Source organism: Thermobia domestica, unplaced genomic scaffold, assembly GCF_964235325.1.
Source record: "Thermobia domestica unplaced genomic scaffold, izTheDome1.hap1.1 HAP1_SCAFFOLD_234, whole genome shotgun sequence".
NCBI lineage: Eukaryota > Metazoa > Arthropoda > Insecta > Zygentoma > Lepismatidae > Thermobia > Thermobia domestica.
In genome coordinates this window covers 99693-119583 of record NW_027655953.1, presented here as the reverse complement: position 1 = coordinate 119583, position 19891 = coordinate 99693, and the positions used below count along the sequence as shown (strand labels likewise).

At 35.6% G+C, this 19891-nt stretch overlaps 1 protein-coding gene across 1 annotated transcript in view; it reads right to left on the bottom strand.

Moving 5' to 3' along the window:
- Window positions 1–102: 102 nt before the first annotated feature.
- Coq6 (ubiquinone biosynthesis protein COQ6, mitochondrial) overlaps window positions 103–19891 on the bottom strand; it is a 57486-nt gene continuing 37697 nt past the window's right edge. The window contains exons 6-7 of the mRNA XM_081747426.1: window positions 12298–12464; window positions 103–258 (exon numbers count right to left, since the gene is read on the bottom strand). Of these exons, the coding sequence (XP_081603552.1) occupies window positions 229–258; window positions 12298–12464 (197 nt within the window). The 3' untranslated portion in view covers window positions 103–228. The remainder of the gene's footprint in view (window positions 259–12297; window positions 12465–19891) is intronic.

Below are 19891 nucleotides of genomic sequence, written 5' to 3'. Positions count from 1 at the left end.
AGTATCAAATGGGCGGTATTTATGTCATTTGTATTAAGACTAGAAAATAGTAGTAACTCGGTGTGTGTATGTGTGAATGAAAGAGGAAAAAAGAGAAAAAACTACCAATTACAAGAAATATATATTATTGTTCATTTACAATACAAATACAGTACAAACATAGTATAAAATATCTAACTTCCTATAAGCGACTGACAATATGAACACTGGACGACATCTGCCGATTTCCTAAGAAGCTGCATGGTTCATTATCATTTTCTATAAGAAAAAAGTAGAAAAATGATTATTAAACAATGAGCAGTAAACATCAAATAACTAACTGGCCCATACTAGCTTTGCTATCTTAAATAACTTAAAATAGAAATACAAATTACTGAATAAAGCAAGCGTTTATTTAGAAATTGTGACACTAAAAATTGACAGTATCTGATGAAGCCAATATGTTCAGTTGGCGAAATTGTTATACATTTATCATCTTTAAATAAACGTTGCTTTGTTTAGTGAATTTTATTTCTAGTTTAAGTAAACATCAATTCATGTTCAAAATAAGATTCATGTTCATTAAAAATAGTTCAAAATAAACCATTTCCTGAATTATTTACACAAAGGTTTCTTCGTAAGTTTTTCGAAGCAAATTTAAGTGAACCATGATTCATATTAACCAATATGTCATATTTTCATTTTTATATTAATTTCCTTCTTATGAACCATAACTTGTTGCAAAGCGGGCTACGAATTTCATTATGGAGTATTTTTTGAGTTTTGGTGGTAATCTCGTATATTTACGTGCTATATGATAAAAAATATTTTGATTATACTCCCGCCTGTATGTCAATAAGTGGTATTCTCTGCACTCTGAAGAATTCTATCATTGTAATTCCGTACACGAAGGATGCATTAAAGTGAAAATACAAAACGAAATAGACCTTAAGTATTAGTTTCCTGGTAAATAGTTTTTCTTTCTCTGTGTTCGATTTAATTATACCAAAGTTCAATTAATGTTAATCTCTATGCTACGGAACACTATCCCAAACCAATCATATATCTGAGACCATTTCACATTGGGATCCCCAGTCTGGGTTGACCCGAGTCAACACGCTTTCGTCAGTGTGGAAACACTACAGCTGAGCAGTGCTGAATCAGATCGATGCATGCCGATTCGAACTGTGTCGAAATATGTCTAAGTGCTATTCCGTACAGCAAGTGTCATACCAATGGCATCATGAATTTTGTTTATATTGGATGTTCTAGAATCGATTTGCTGCTACTGTGGAGATTTGTTTTGGGTACTTTTTCATCATTATACAACGCGGAATGGTATGAATATATATATATAAGCCTCACGGATGATTAATGAAAGTGAATGATTGTGAAATTAAATTTTCTCTCCCACCGGAAATCGAACCTGGGAGCACGTGCAACGAAAGTACATGCGCTAGTCACTAGATCCACAGAGGAAAGCGCACAGCGATGAAGTTTCTTAGCTCAATAACATAATGATATGTCAGTGAAGTGGAAGCTTTAATAGGGATTTGGAGGGACAAAAAATCGAGAAATGCTGAACAATTCCGTCCGAAACCGAGAAGATGGTAGCACAATGCCGGAATAATATAAAGAAGTTGAAGCAACACATTTGTGATTACTCGTAACAGCCGTCTTCAAATCTTTAATCGCTAAACTCTTCTTTGTTAATTCCCAACGATTCGTCCTTCCGATTTTTGATAATGAATTCAACGATTGCACTGTACTGCTGCAACAATGTCAATTATGATAAATTTCGAGTTCTAAAGTGTCGATCTGGAAATAGGACTGCAGTCGAAGATCAAAACTGGAAAAGTAACCTCCTTCGCTCTGTGGTGGATTATTCTTGAAGCTGAAGAGCCAGTGCGAGAGATATTTCTTCATATTCGTGCTACGTCGTACTGGGCTAATGCAACTCGATCAGAGTCGTGTAACTCAGTGCGAAAACGCCTCATTTTTGATAGAACCAGGTAGCATAAGGATTAATGGCCGTGACGCTAAACCGGAGATCTGTTCGTTTCCCATTCCAGTCGCACATTTCACGTCTTATAATTTCATTTTATTTTCACCCTTAGAGAATATTAAACAAATTTGTAGTTTCCTGCACTTCTTTCTCGCTATATCCCTCCTCCTCTCTTCTGGTGGAAACATATTTATGAACTTCTCTACATATTGTTAGAAGCAAATGAAATTCACATCGCACGATGCGTGTCTTCAAAGGGAATGCCTCTGTAGTTTGAAGGTGTTGGATTACAAAACGAATGTAATGTGCGAGGAAATTCATTGTACAGTATATAGATCACAGTTTGTGCCTAAAATAGAGGTCAACGTGAGCGAACACCTATTGTTCAATTAAATGACTTTTAGCTCGACAGGCCGGTGGTCATTTTTCCCCGCAGAATTGCTGCTCACGTCGATCGTGACATGTCTATCCATCAGTAGTGCATACGGTGGGAAGCAGAGGAGTCCTCATAGCAGACGTGACATCTACTGTCCCCGCAATGCACCGAAAACACATAGCTCGACAGATCATTTAGGCCGTCCTGAATGACAGGATGGCGAACTCCAATGCTCCAATGCGAGCCGAATGGAGAGTGATGGTATGCAGGAAAAAGAGTTGTTTCTGTTTAGGATACAGTGAGGTGTGTGTGTGTGTGTATCTGTGGATATTTAGGTATTGGAAATATGCATCGCACTAGTCATACAAGATCAAACTTGTTTTCGCACATCATACAAGACCCACATCTGGCATTCTGGTTTGGGGCTACACCATGGTGCAAAATTTCAAAGTCAGACGCACTCGTTAATCCAAAAATGATGGTCGCTAGTATCCTTCACGTACAAATTACCCCCTCCCCCATTCAGCCTTTGGTTTGAGAAAGAAAGAGACTACATTAGGGCATAAAATTTTAAAACCAATTAGATTCAGGATAATCAATTTTGAATTCGACAATTCGTATACATGTTAAAAAATATCTTACCTTAAGACTTCACGTTTGTGTAACGCACACTCTCTACACTGAAATACCAGTTGTTGATTGCAATATTCGGATCAAAATCCTTAAGTCTTTAAGGAAAGGAGGGGCGAATTACAATGCTGTGAAGACTTCACTTTCCCTGTCCGTTGTGAAGACTTCACACTCAGTGACAATTATTTTCATGCGAAACAAACTGCACAGCCCTGTGTGTTGAGGCAGAAACTATTCCTACTGAACACTGATCACCAGCTCTAACTTTCTGGTCGCCAATGGCGACCTGGCGACCAGAAAATCTGCGCCCTGGGCTACACATTTCCTCGCCTATGGTCTTCATTCAAAGAAGTACGACTATTGCATCAAACATCCGATATGTTGTCAATCGTCAGTCATGTTCTCCTAATTTATCTGAATACTCTGCGAAACTTCATATCTTCCAGCAGAATAAAACTTATCCCCATACCAGTCTAACACAGCGTGTACTTCCTCCGGCCCTAAGCCTTATTGAGCTCTGGTAGGACATGGTGGAACGGTGTTTGAGTGCCAGCCAGGCTTGGGAATAACTATAGCCCAGCTGTTGGATATAGTTATATATCATAGTCAGAGAGATATTCAGAATTTGCACGACCATCTACCTGCCCGAACAACTGCTTGTATGGTTACATGCGCTGCTAAGATCAATACTGTGCTTTAAATGCAATATAACATATTCCGCAGTCCCACGAGGGCCATGTTAGACTCTCTACCACCAATCACCACTTTTTTCTTGTGCATTAACTTTAGGCCAGACCCGCGAATTCTATGTTCTTAATTTCATCTCCTCCAGTTTATATATGTAATAAGGCTAGTGGGTTGTCCAAGTACAACAGAAGTTGTACAATTCAAGTGACCTAATTTGACTAAGCATTGAAGTCAAGACGAAATGTGTGACTATTTTTTTTTCCTTTCATTTTATTGCGAATTGCTAAATGAAGAAACCCAGTCTTTGTTACGTATTTTTGGAGAGGAGGGGCTAGGAAGGATTCCACATGGAGGGCATGCACTCCAATCCACGAAACAGTTTTTGTATTCCCACCCCACGCTCGCGGTGGCTCAGTGGTAGATCGTTCACCTACGGTGCTTGGGGTCCCTGGTTCGATCCCAGCTCGCGCCGTGTGGACTTTGTGGTGGACAAACACCGTGCTCGTGGGTTTTCTCGGGGTTCTCCCGTTTCCTCCCACTTTCATCATTCCACCATTTCATTCATTTCTTATCATAACCGTCTCCTTTAGCCTAACCGGCATAACCGTGGGACGTAAAACTAAAGATTTCATTTCATTTTCCCACCCCACGCTTCTCGAAAGCTGCATTCCAGTTACAAAATAATTTTTACCCGTCTTGTCTGAAAAAATCTTGTTTTATAAAACTAAACATTATTGTCTGCATTGAGAAAGTATACAAAAATTTGGCTCAAAATAACTGAAGAGAAAGAGAGAATGAAACTTTTATTTGAACTAGTGTACCATAAACATTGTTCACAAACTGCTGCATAATTTTTAATGTCAGAGTAGTTTTAAAATGAGAATATACACTATTTTTTTTTTTTAACTGATGAGAGGCATTACCATTAATAAATCATACCAAATGTAAACTATCAAACGCGTACCTACAAATGTATAACGATTAATAAATATTGCATTATAAGCACAAAGTGGAAAGTACACTTTCGTATCTGTAGACATATTCCATAATGTCAAGAATCCGATGAAATTAGTCCAGCTATTCACTAAGCATTAACCCAAAGTTTACGATGATAAGCACCTTTATTAGCAATTATCATGAACTCGTAAACATTTCCGAAATAAATTTCTTTGTGAATTAAAATTCATTACAATCGAAAGACAGAACCATATTCCAAAATCCCTTCATTTGTATAAGCTATTTTCACTTAATGTAGAACAGGAAACTTCGATAAAATCGAAACTAGTGGGAACAAAATGCAAAAAGGTTGGAATTATTCGAGCGTCGAAAAGAATTTATTATTGCGTCGTTGATCTAACTGCATTTTGTTGATGACTCAGTAATATGATATTCCACTCCACAAGCGAAAACAAAAGATAATGCGCACAGATCGTTAGTGGAAAGCTATTTAGAAAAATATAAGTAAAAATAGCTTAATACTCACCGCAGACCAAAGTATTTCTCTATAAGAAACGCTTTCGGAAAATACGATTCCCATCATTAGCTTAGTTCGAAAAGAAAATTAAGCGTGAAAAAAACAACCTGATTTTTAAATTTCTTTTTAACTTTTTTTATCCATCCATGTTTCTTTTCCTTGTTTAATTTTTTTTCGAACTAAGCTGATAATGGAAATCCTTTTTTTAAAATTCATTTTTAAGCTTTTTTTACCCATCCATGTTTCTTTTCTACGTTTTTTTTCTTTTTCGAACTAAGCTAATGATGGAAATCGTATTATACGGAAGCGCTTCTTAATGAAATACTTTGGTCTGCAGTGAGTATTAAGGTTCTTTACTTACATTTTCCGGATTACGAATTGAGATCTGTGCTTCAGTAAATAGCTTGCAAGAAGAGGCACCCAAATATTGAAAATTTGAAAAACTATCTTGTGAAGGCATTAACATAATATCCTATTGCAGTGTTACGTAGTGAAACTGATCTGTCTCTATAAAGACATAGGGACTGCATGCATGCTAAAGATGATCATTTTGAATAATGATGTGTGATTCATGTTCATCACATATCTATGTAATTCGTATTATTAAGATATTGAGTATCTTATGTGTCAATTTATTGAAGCCTGAAAGACAATATTTAGTGTAAGAATAGATATAAGGATTATTCATACAAGATTTATGCAATGTTGAGGAAAACATACAATCAAACACCGTATAAAGAACTTACATTGAAGTGCTTTATATAAAGTATCCTACACAGAGAGAGAGAAAAAAAAGGAATTACCCTTTTTTCACTAATTTGTATTAGGATGTACACTAAAGTACAAGATTTACTACTACGTAACGTTAAGAACAATAGAAGAAAACTATCTACGAAATTATCACAATGGATACTTCCTTTCTGACGATAAGTCCTAATTTAATGATTCCATCGTTAAGAACAATAGAAGAAAACTATCTACGAAATTATCACAACGGATACTTCCTTTCTGACGATAAGTCCTAATTTAATGATTCCATCGTTAAGAACAATAGAAAAAAACTATCTACGAAATTATCACAATGGATACTTCCTTTCTGACCAAAAGTTCTAATTTAATGATTCCATCGTTAAGAACAATAGAAGAAAACTATCTACGAAATTATCACAACGGATACTTCCTTTCTGACGATAAGTCCTAATTTAATGATTCCATCGTTAAGAACAATAGAAGAAAACTATCTACGAAATTATCACAATGGATACTTCCTTTCTGACCATTAGTTCTAATTTAATGATTCCATCGTTAAGAACAATAGAAGAAAACTATCTACGAAATTATCACAACGGATACTTCCTTTCTGACGGTAAGTCCTAATTTAATGATTCCATCGTTAAGAACAATAGAAAAAAACTATCTACGAAATTATCACAACGGATACTTCCTTTCTGACGATAAGTCCTAATTTAATGATTCCATCGTTAAGAACAATAGAAAAAAACTATCTACGAAATTATCGCAATGGATACTTCCTTTCTAACCAAACGTTCTAATTTAATGATTCCATCGTTAAGAACAATAGAAGAAAACTATCTACGAAATTATCACAACGGATACTTCCTTTCTGACGATAAGTCTTAATTTAATGATTCCATCGTTAAGAACAATATAAGGAAACTATCTACGAAATTATCACAACGGATACTTCCTTTCTGACGATAAGTCCTAATTTAATGATTCCATCGTTAAGAACAATAGAAGAAAACTATCTACGAAATTATCACAATGGATACTTCCTTTCTGACCATTAGTTCTAATTTAATGATTCCATCGTTAAGAACAATAGAAGAAAACTATCTACGAAATTATCACAACGGATACTTCCTTTCTGACGATAAGTCCTAATTTAATGATTCCATCGTTAAGAACAATAGAAGAAAACTATCTACGAAATTATCGCAATGGATACTTCCTTTCTGACGATAAGTCCTAATTTAATAATTCCATCGTTAAGAACAATAGAAGAAAACTATCTACGAAATTATCACAACGGATACTTCCTTTCTGACGATAAGTCCTAATTTAATGATTCCATCGTTAAGAACAATAGAAGAAAACTATCTACGAAATTATCACAACGGATACTTCCTTTCTGACGATAAGTCCTAATTTAATGATTCCATCGTTAAGAACAATAGAAGAAAACTATCTACGAAATTATCACAACGGATACTTCCTTTCTGACCAAAAGTTCTAATTTAATGATTCCATCGTTAAGAACAATAGAAGAAAACTATCTACGAAATTATCACAATGGATACTTCCTTTCTGACGATAAGTCCTAATTTAATGATTCCATCGTTAAGAACAATAGAAGAAAACTATCTACGAAATTATCACAACGGATACTTCCTTTCTGACGATAAGTCCTAATTTAATGATTTCATCGTTAAGAACAATAGAAGAAAACTATCTACGAAATTATCACAACGGATACTTCCTTTCTGACGATAAGTCCTAATTTAATGATTCCATCGTTAAGAACAATAGAAGAAAACTATCTACGAAATTATCGCAATGGATACTTCCTTTCTGACCAAAAGTTCTAATTTAATGATTCTATCGTTAAGAACAATAGAAGAAAACTATCTACGAAATTATCACAACCGATACTTCCTTTCTGACGATAAGTCCTAATTTAATGATTCCATCGTTAAGAACAATAGAAGAAAACTATCTACGAAATTATCGCAATGGATACTTCCTTTCTGACCAAAAGTTTCTAATTTAATGACTCCATCGTTAAGAACAATAGAAGAAAACTATCTACGAAATTATCGCAATGGATACTTCCTTTCTGACCAAAAGTTTCTAATTTAATGATTCTATCGTTAAGAACAATAGAAGAAAACTATCTACGAAATTATCACAACGGATACTTCCTTTCTGACCAAAAGTTTCTAATTTAATGATTCCATCGTTAAGAACAATAGAAGAAAACTATCTACGAAATTATCACAATGGATACTTCCTTTCTGACCAAAAGTTCTAATTTAATGATTCCATCGTTAAGAACAATAGAAGAAAACTATCTACGAAATTATCACCAACGGATACTTCCTTTTCTACCAAAAGTTCTAATTTAATGATTCCATCGTTAAGAACAATAGAAGAAAACTATCTACGAAATTATCACAATGGATACTTCCTTTCTGACCATTAGTTCTAATTTAATGATTCCATCGTTAAGAACAATAGAAGAAAACTATCTACGAAATTATCACAATGGATACTTCCTTTCTGACCAAAAGTTCTAATTTAATGATTCCATCGTTAAGAACAATAGAAGAAAACTATCTACGAAATTATCACAACGGATACTTCCTTTCTGACCAAAAGTTCTAATTTAATGATTCCATCGTTAAGAACAATAGAAGAAAACTATCTACGAAATTATCACAATGGATACTTCCTTTCTGACCAAAAGTTCTAATTTAATGATTCCATCGTTAAGAACAATAGAAGAAAACTATCTACGAAATTATCACAACGGATACTTCCTTTCTGACCAAAAGTTCTAATTTAATGATTCCATCGTTAAGAACAATAGAAGAAAACTATCTACGAAATTATCACAATGGATACTTCCTTTCTGTCCAAACAGAGGCAGACTAGTAGCAGTAGCACAAATTATTAGGCTGCCGAAAGAACATTATGAACAAGAGCAGTGTTCCAACATTTTTTTTTTTCTGAGCAAAAAGCCAGTACTCAGCAGTTAGCGCTATAATAATACAAATACAATTTGATGTTTAGGACTACATATTTTGGATTTAAATTATTTAGGCACAGACTCGTATTTCAAGTCACAATGGCTACTGCTACTGCCGGAATTTTTCGACAAGAGGAATATTAACAGAAATTCATTACATATGTTATTATTTACTGCTTTGAACCTTCAACTTTTTCTTTTCAACAATGTCACACGAAATAGTGTTCTGAGCATATGAACATATTTATAATTTTTCTTTCGTCAGCTCTGAGTGTGGGCTGTAGTGGTACATAGTGGTACACTTGTAAAAGATTAGATCGTGAAATATTGCGTTTTGTACCTTTTCCGAGGTCGACAAGAGGAAAAAAAATCATAAAAGTAAATGTTGAAGAGTTTAGCCCTTTGTTTAAGTTTCGTTACTGTAGGTTGGTTTCATTTATACTGCTTCACCCACTGGAGCATAATAATTGTGCACATTACTCGTCATGACATATTACAAACATTCGTACTCATTCAGTAATCAAGGAACTAGGTGGATTAGTGGTGGAGTGCTTACATCTGGTGCGAGGGGTCACTGGTTCAATCCCAGGCTATGTGAGTTTGTGGTGGACATGGATTTTCTTACGGTTCTGGAGTTTCTTTCTACATGACCATTCCACCAATTATTTTATCATCATTCACTTTCGTTAATCCTCCGTTTCTCAATCTACAGGTCATAAATATGGGACGGAAAACCAGAAATTCTATTTCATTTCATTCAGTAATCAGCCAACTGGAACTAATTTGTTCTCATTCCTGTACTTTCATATCTGTTTATTTGTTGATTTAAATGTTATTTCATGTGTCAAAACACTTAAGCCATCTGCAAGTATTCACATGGACCACTATTTACCAAATTTTACCAATTATATCAGTTCAGTTATATACATTTCATGGACTAACATAATTTATGAGTATGTTTCATTGATTAAAGACAAGGATGGTGAAATAATACTGCTGATGTGTAAAGTAGTCCGATAATACAAAGCTCATGGACATGATTATCACCTTAAGTTTTTACGTCCTAGTATCGAATTCAGTAGAGAATTTAGATTATTGTTTTGCTTGGAGAAATGTTTTCTCCTAAATAAAGTTCTTCGGGAGTCATCCCTGAACGCATTCCTTATCAAATCTACGATGAATTTGAATACCATAAATTAGCATTCTATTATCAAATCACTGTGCTTTTATATTGATAGTTTTTTCTTAATTATGAATAGGATTCCCTTCGTAAGGTCTGTTGGTGACTGAAATATGCTGACATTAATTAGTATATTAGCTCAGAATGCAAACAATGTGCATTTACGAAAAGTTACTAAATAAAACTTACTATCAGAACAGGCTTCGTGTGTTTCTGTGTAGCTTACATTATTTTAAAAAAAAGAAAAAGAAAAAAAGAAAAAAGAAAGAAAAAAACGGCAAACCTTGGATGGGCACGTATGTTCATAGACACTGGCACTGTTTGTGATGTACTCCTAAGTAAAGTAACACATATAACACTAGTTACATATTTAAGGTTTAGTAAATTCAACACATTGACTTACTGAGTAATATTTCAGTATGTATCGTATTTTACGGACTTTTTTCTTCGAAAAGTCTCCTCCAAAATTCAGGCGCGTCTTATACTCGAAATTAATAAAAAAAAAATGTTCAGTGTTTGATTTAAAATTCCCGTCAGTCTTAAAAATGGCCATATATTCGATGTTGTAGGAAATCTATCTCTCTCTGGCAACATTGGATTCAGAAAATAGTATGGGTCTAGAGTGAGAGAAGACTCGTGGTCTTAAAATGAGAAAAGATATTATTGTCAAATCTTTCAAGTGCGGCATAAGTAACGCTTTCGATGGCAGTGAAGACCACATTATATATGAAGAGGACAATGATGACGAGAAAAGGAAGACGACGACGAAGAAAGTTCACATGACGATTTTTAGCGATTTTAAAAGTCAGTTCGGTTTTATAAACTAAGACTTTTTTTTTAGTCTGGCTTTGCAATCTAATAATAAAAATAGTAAAAAAATATTACGATATTTTTTTTAAAAAATGCTTAAAAATTAAGATGCAACTTATAGTCCGTAAAATAGGATAGGTTAAATACTTTGTTGTATAATTTGGCAAATTAGTATACTATAACCTTATCCTTAGATATTCGAGTATATTCAAATAATAACTCATTATAAACAAATAGACAAATAGTATATTTTTCAAAGAAAGCTTTCTCTTTATTTTCTACTCGATGTAGTTTTATTAGCAACGGAATAGACACTTGAAAAACATGCATCGCATTTTTCTCTTTGCCGTTTTCCTACAGAGCGGCACACACAGTTTCCCCTGAACCGACAGACGAATATAAACATGGTGGTCATTGTTTTAAGCGCACGAGTAACAGACCGAAATTCAATTGCAAATTCCGACTAATTAGAATCAATGGCTGACCGAAAGGAAGTACTTTCCGTAATCAGCCAACACTAAAGTATCTTATAGCGCAATATGAAAAATCAGTAAAAATGTCCGTTTAATATGAAAAAAGAGGTTTAGTAATTTCCAAATGGAAACAATGTTTTGGCGTGGGAGACCCGGGTTCGATTCCCGGCGGGAGCTCATGTTCGGATTTCACGTTAATCAGTAGGTCCACGTCTCATATAGCCTCATTGCTGAACGGGACACTAAACTCAAAATTAACTTAAACAATGTTTAAAATATACCTGAAATGTCATACAAAGAATTTAACTCTCATTTGAGAGACTGTCTCTACATTAACTTCTCTGAAGATAGAGGCAGTTAAAGTACTAATCTTTATCCAAATGATAAAATCCATCTTTTCGTGATTTTCTTGGCCAGATCAGCAACTTTTGTCACATTGTTCACTCTTCGTCTTTAGCTGCCAAGAATTCCTTCCAAATGTCAATCGAAAAAAGCTTACACATCGTCTCTACTTTATTTGCAGCATGTTTTCGTCCTTCAACGAAGTGTTATACAGGACTTTTTTCAGGTTTTTTTTCTCTTTCTTTCAGTTCATTGTTCTCTTTAAAGCTAAACGTAGCATAAAATAGTTAAGTAGCATATATTACTATTAAAAGTTTTCAATTCCCATTTTGGAAACATATTTTATCACATGTAATCAACTGACCTCCATTGCAAGAAAAATGAACGTAAGAAATGCAAAAAGTATAAAAAGAAAACAAATGGGTTTGAAAAGGCAGACAAATATATAATATAAAACAGAAATTAAGTTAAGAAGTGCGAAAGTACAACTGAACAAGGTAGAATTGAAAGAAATGAAAAATGTAATCATATCGACAATACTGACTGAATATTCAAGTAACTTTAAGACATACCTTGACAGGATGTAAATTATCAGTGATTTGCAACCCTAAACTTCGTAATAAAACCACAGGCGTAAAACTTGTTCCATATAGCTTTTGCAAACCGTCAATGCCCAACATCGTGGGGAAATTATGCCGTTGACGCTCTGCCTGATATTTAGAAAGGTCAGTCATGGTACCTGTGAAGAGATAGAGAAAATAACTGCAACAATGACGATGTAATAAAACTCGGTCCGTATGGAGAATTGTTTCCAGACCTATATTCACCAATTTTTCGTATTATTTTCTGTTATCAAATAACATCTTCACAAGCTAATACAATTTAACACTCCCCAAAACAGAAAAGGACGTTACCTCTGTGAACTTTCACTTAAAATAGGGTATACTTAATTAAAATGTTTATTATTAGCAGAGGTATCCATTCTTTGCAATTATTATTATTATTATTATTATTATTATTATTATTATTATTATTATTATTATTATTATTATTATTATTATTATTATTATTATTATTATTATTATTATTATTATTTTCTGATTTCAGAACACATTTTGGAAGTTCGATTTCAGTGAAATTACATGATCCCTCACAACGTCTATAGGTAACTTTTCACAATGTCAAGACCGAGCCAAATCTTTTAACATCCGAAAATGGTGAATTTATTCTAATTGATGCAACTTGTTAGACAGAAACGTAAGTCTATCTCCAACCCCCTTGAAATTAATTTTCTGAGAGGTGGCCCTAAGCTTCGTGATTGTATACCTAGCGTTTCAAAAGAAATACATAATAGTATTTTTTAAAAAGTCCTACTATTCACTATTTCGAGTTAGATTTTACCTATAATTTAGGATATACAGATTTGTAAGAAATTTCGCTTTCCAAGACCGAGCAATGTAGGATAAATCGTAAAGAATGACAAAGCATTAAAACCCCATTTCCATCCTTTTGGGTGTTGAATTTAAGAAATCTCATTTTACTCATGGTTGAGAGCCTAAGGAGAATATTTGCACAAAATTTCAATTTCGAACGCCAAACAATTTCAGATGTAAGATGAATAGCGAGGGAAAGTTTTATATCCTTTCTGCACTATAATAGCATTTCGCGATATGCAAGCACAGGATTCATGGACATCTGTACAAAATTTAAAATTGTTATGTTAAATTGTTTCGGAAATCTGACAACAGGCAAGAAAAGATTCAATGTCCTCTTTCTCCACTTTGGAACCGCATTTTGCGAAACTCTGTCTTATCTTCAGCCTAGAGATCATGAACAGCATTTGTACAAAATTTCAAATTCCGAAGATGTAAAGGAGGCGAATTAATGTACTCTTCTCCAAAACATAATTAGCGACTGAATTTTTCCACGTCCCAACAACAACATATTCGAAGTAATTCGATAGGAGGGAAAGTAATGGGAAAAAATGACGAGACTTTCGAACACATATCACAGTTTGCTGTTTGAAATACTCAGATCCTCATTTGTTACTTACTGTAATGATACTTTTAGAACAAAATAGTATATTGGCAAATGTTAAAAAGTACACACAAGTTTTTCGACAAAAAAAGTTAAGAAGCTCGTCATGGATCAATGTGACTGGACAGACTATACAATTGTTTCGATAGCCATGAGTGTCAAGTAGTTTATTTTTGTGGCGATACAATACTTTTGAACCTGTTTCGAAATACCAGTGGGTGATTTTATTTTTATCTAACTTTTCTACTGCTTTTGTCGTACATTGTTTGAAATTATTAAATGTGTTACGCAGGGATGATTAACAACTTCCTAATTTAAAGAATATGAAGTTGCCCAGACGTGAAGTGTTTTCTGTGTTGCCCAATGTAATTCCTCCTTAGTCCAAGTCACTTCTTACATCGATCCCAGTGGCGTAGGGAGGGGGGGAGGAAGAGGCCCCCCCAAAGAGGTCCGACAATGTACTTTGGTACTTTGATGTTTTCACTTCTAGCCATAATAACGCCTCCATCACTACTAGAACGTTGGTTATTATTGTCCAAATAGAATTTCCTAATTTTTCTCTCTCTATTCAAACTTAATGAGCAATACTTATTCTTTTAAGTTTCTACACTGATAGCCACAAAGAAATACGATAATAGCTAGCTAGAAGTAATGGAATATATACTTTACCTTATATGGAATCAGTTTTGTAGGAATAGTTTCTATTTCCGCCCTTATTTTTATAGAAAAACTGAAAGCTGTAGAAAACTATATAACTTCCAATTTCAATTCTGATCATTTTGGATCAAGAACTGCAGAGAAAATGCTTTCATATGGATTCAACGTTTGAAGGACAAGTTCCATCTTCGACTGATTCCTCTATTGCAACCGGAAGTTATAGATCTACCACTTTCGGTTGCAGTACTAAAACCCATAATTTGGAAATCTACTGCTGTTTCACAATATGCTACGCAGCTCATTTTTGTGCATTGAAGGAAAAAAAAAAGTTGAACTGAATAATAATTTGTCAGTTAGTAGCACTGATAGGATCAGAAAGCATTAAATTCTATAATGCATTTCTAAAACAAAAATCGACTAATTATTAATAATCATCATCATATGCTACTGTTTATTTGACCAGAGGGCTTAACCTGAAAAGAAAGGAGTTTTTCGTCGTAGTCGTCGTCTTCTTTTTAAATAAATCCTACATCAATTTATCTTTTTATATTTCTTATTATTGGCTTTGAAAACAGCGTTGCCCAGATGCAGCTGTGATATAAATGGTAAGGAGAATGCGGGTAGGGTACTGTTATGTGATATTAGGATAAGAATCACATAAGATCAGTAACTAGCAATGTAGCATTCAATGCGACAATAATTAGACCGATCGCTCCAACCTTAACGTAATATAATAAGTTATCGGCGAATTCACTTGTAGTAACTGTTTGAAACGCAGTATTCTATTTTATTGAATATAGAAGAACTAGCTTTAGAGTTTAATAATATACAAATTCTTATATAGGGGATCATTCCGTATCAGTTTCCGCAAAATTCTGCGTACAGCAACGCAGCGCTAAAAAATGTAAGAATTCATTGTAAGTGCTATGCCGATTATCGCAAACTAAATCGCAAATTTTGTGCTGCATGGACACAAAACATTACGGAATGTGTCCATTAGCTCATATGAATTTTACATCAAACTTTGGCTGTGCTAAAATTAAATTGGATATGAAACATAGTTATCTATAACATAGCCATTGCTAACTTTATAAGTACGTTTCGTGGTATAAACTGAAATAGTTATATTATTTTCCTTTCAGTTATCATGGTAATTACCATGTTTTTTTTTTTTTTTTTTTTTTTTTTAAACTACACAATCGGGTGAAGGGATAGATGTATTGTTAAGTCTACAATAAACAGGAACAATAGATGAAAAATTACTTACATTTGAGATTCTTTTGTAGATAAAGTAAAGTTGGTTAGACACGAGGATCACTATTTAGAAAATTTACAAATGAAATCTAATAATTCAAAAGGAAAGAGCAATATGGAAGGAATATGTGCCACAGTGATAAAAATAGAAATCGCATAATTAACGCTAGCACCATTATCAAGTAATACACCGTAAGGAAAAGCAATTATACACAATACAAGCTCTCAAATGTGCAAATTGGCAAGTTGTTCATACACATGGAATAGTATACATGTAAGATTTTCAAGGAAAAAAAAATATAATATACTTTTAGAATGATCCTAACTACATTTTTTACGCCCATCCTTTGCAATACGGGCGTGAATAATTAATAACTATAAAATTACAAAATAATCCTAGGCAATAATAGTAGGCTTATAGCCATGTGTATGTCCAAAAGATACTACGCTTGCAACCGTATGTGTGCCAGTAATTTTCAATCTGAACCAATTTCTGATAGGTTTGCTTCTACTCCTTATTAACTTAAAAAGATATACGTACGTATATACCGACAGTGAAAATAAAAATAAAATAAATAAATAAATAAATAATAAATAAATAAACTGGTTCAGCATAAACCAACTACTAAACAGTAATTCTGTAGATCTACAATTTAATATGCACTACTGATTTTACTAAATCAAAATTTTCTAGAATTATTTAAATTTAGTATCTGACAGTAAACGAAGTGGGTGCATTTTAACATTTATTGTAACCTCAAACTAAGGGGAAACATTTTACATGGCATGTGACGTCTGCTGATTTCACTTTCAATGCTTGTAGTATACATAATAGTAGCTATTTAACATATTTGTTGTCTAATTGCTGTTCACTGGAAATCTTTAAAAAATATACAACCATTTCGTTTACTCTATGTTTGCAATCCGAAAATTAGCATAACACTATTTTTCACAACTTTTACGTTCATATTTCATGTTGTTTTTTACTTTCTAGTAAATTTTTATTTTTCTTAAACAGACTATGGCGTCGCTCCCATATAGCGTGGGGTCTGGAGCAAACTCCCCACTTGCTCCACAAACGGTACGGCCCTTTCTATTCAAATTACAATAAATTATCCAGAGATGCAACTAGCTCAATGTCTGGTCCCAGCTCTTCCAATGAATGATTGTCAAGGACTGCAAACAATGTTGTTTGATGGCGATATAGAAATCAAGTGGTTCGTTGTTAATATATTAGTGTTTTCTGCAGGGTTCCGAGGTCCCTAGGTATCAAGAATATCGGCGTCCTTGGGAAATATGCATCAATATTGCTGTTGGCCGAAACCATAGGTCTACCTAGCGTAAGGTATGGGTTGATTTACGGTTTAAATTTTAAAAATAAGTGAGCCTTTAAAAGTAAGTGAACCCTACTTAAATTCCAAAAAAGCTTTGTGTCAAAAATATTAATCATAAATTTGTAATTACATCATTAAATAATTGGCGGTGTCTATTGAAAGCTGTCAAGGAGCAGCAGGAAACAGAGACACAAATTTCACGTACTACTACTTCAAACTGAACTAAGGCATCAACACTGACTGTGGGACTGAACCATGAAAAAGAACGAGATAAAAATGAAGCATAATTGTTTGGCATAAATTCCGGGTACTTACACTTGAGGAAGGACCAGTATGGTCACTGAATATTTCTCCCAAGAGGGATAAATTCACCCATATACATACCCAGGAATACGGACAAAATCTCGCGGCCGAAACATCACCGCCCAAAATCTCGCGTGGCCAAAACCTCGCGGGACAAAATCTTGCCGGGCCAAAACCTCGCCGCCCAAAACCTCGCGGGACAAAATCTCGCTAGGCCAAAACCTCGCCGCCCAAAATCTCGCCACCCAAAACATCGCGTGGCCACCCAAACCACCCAGGGATACGGACAAAATCTCACGGCCGAAACATCACCGCCCAAAACCTCGCGGGACAAAATCTCGCCGGGCCAAAACCTCGCCACCCAAAACATCGCGTGGCCAAAACCTGGCCGCCAAAACCACGTGGGCCAAAATCGCGCCTGCAGCTTAATAAAAATTCAGTGTAGTATAACAATATCTGCTGCTTTTCTTATAAGTAAAAAGAAAAAAAGAAAGGAAGAATTTGGTGTGGTGAGAGTAGGGGCGCCGAATTCTACTTCGCCCCGGGCGACGAAATCTCTAGTTATGGCTCTGTATATACAGGGTTTGTCCGGAAAGTAATAGGACTGAGTCGATTTTTAAAAAAAATATTGAGCCAATCGTTACAATTCTTTAAAAACTTTCAAAATAGGCTCCTTCTGCGTCGATGCAGCGCTGCCAGCGCAATTTCCAAGCATTGAAGGCGTCACGGAAGTCATTCTCCGGAATAGCCTTGAGAGCCGCGGTGCAAGCTGCTTGGATCCCCTCTGTCGTCTCAAAATGCTTGCCTTTCATCGGGCGTTTCAGGCGAGGAAACAAAAAGAAGTCCGGGGGGCCACATCTGGGCTGTAGGGCGGCTGCGGAAGCGTTGGGATGCCGGCCTTGGTCAGGTAGCTGTTCACAAGAAAGGCGGTGTGAGCCGGGGCGTTGTCGTGGTGCAGCTTCCAGTCGGCTCCGATGTCTGGTCGGACCCGATTGACCCTTCGTTTGAGTCTCTTGAGCACTTCCACGTAAAACTTGGCGTTGACGGTTTGTCCAGGAGGAACAAATTCATGGTGGACGATGCCTTCGATGTCAAAAAAGACAATGAGCATCGTTTTCACTTTGGATTTGTTCATTCTTCCCTTTTTTGGACGAGGAGACGCCGGCGTGTGCCACTCGGAAGATTGCCTCTTTGTCTCGGGATCATACTCAAAGATCCATGATTCGTCACCTGTGATTACGTTATTCAAAAATTGGGGGTCACTTTCACACATGTTCAAATTTTCTTGGCACAATTCCACTCGCCGCAATTTCTGGTCGTCAGTGAGCACTTTTGGGACAATCTTCGCGCACACCTTGCGCATGTTCAAATGCTCCGTCACAATTTTATGAACCACAGTTTTTGGTAAATTTAACATCTGGGCAATTAAACGAATACTTAGTCGACGGTCTGAGTTCAAAACTTTGCGCACACGAGTCACATTGTCGGTGTTTGTCGAAGTCGAAGGTCTTCCAGCACGGTCTTCATCGGCGACCTCTTCCCGGCCCTCCGAAAAGCCTTGTGCCACCGAAACACACCACTTCTTGCTAAAGCATCATCTGGGTAAGCCTGCTTGATCATATCAAACGTCTCTGTCGCAGATTTACCGAGTTTAACACAGAATTTAATCGCGTACCTCTGCTCTAACGAACGCTGCATTTTCGGTTTGCACCACTCACAGAAACACGTCGCGCGAAAAAGCCTGTCCTGACTCTCCGTGTGCTCGGAGACAACTGACCAGCCGCTCGTTCGTTAGCTAGGAACGCCCTCTACCGGATCCAGTCGGTGCGCGCACGCTCCGAAGTACAGTCATGGCGGAATAAAATCAGTCCTATTACTTCCCGGACAAACCCTGTATATATATATATATATATATATATATATATATATATATATATATATATATATATATATATATATCCCACTCCCCCTCCCTTTTGTTGTGCCGACAAAGTGAAATTATAAAAGACATCCTAGGCTCGAACCTCATCTATGTTGAAAATTTGATTGAGATCGGTAGGATGGCTCAAGAGGTATAATGTAACAAACATAGTCATATAGATTTCCAAAGCATGCATTAGAATTTTCCTTGTCATTATTTTAATGTAATTATGTGTTATTACTAAATATATACATATAGTAATATATAGAACATTCTACATTGAAAAAATGGTCGTGAAGAGGTTTTATCCTGACGACATTTCTTCCCAGGCGACACTACGTCTCGCTTAATTTAGACCAGGCGAGATTCCGTGTCGCGAGATCATTACAACGAGGTTTTGGTTAGGCGAGATTTTGGGTATGGCGATATTTTGGGGCGCGAGGTTTTATCAAGGCGAGGTTTTGGCCCGCGACGTTTTGGGCGGCGAAGTTTTGGCCAGGCGAGATTTTGTCCCGCGAGGTTTTGGCCGGGCGAGATTTTGGGCCGCGAGGTTTTGGGGGTCGAGGTTTTGTACCCAAACCACATACCCAGCCATCACACACTAGAAATATACATGTACCATAAACCATTCGCTCGCGTTGTGTACACATGTCACTGCTA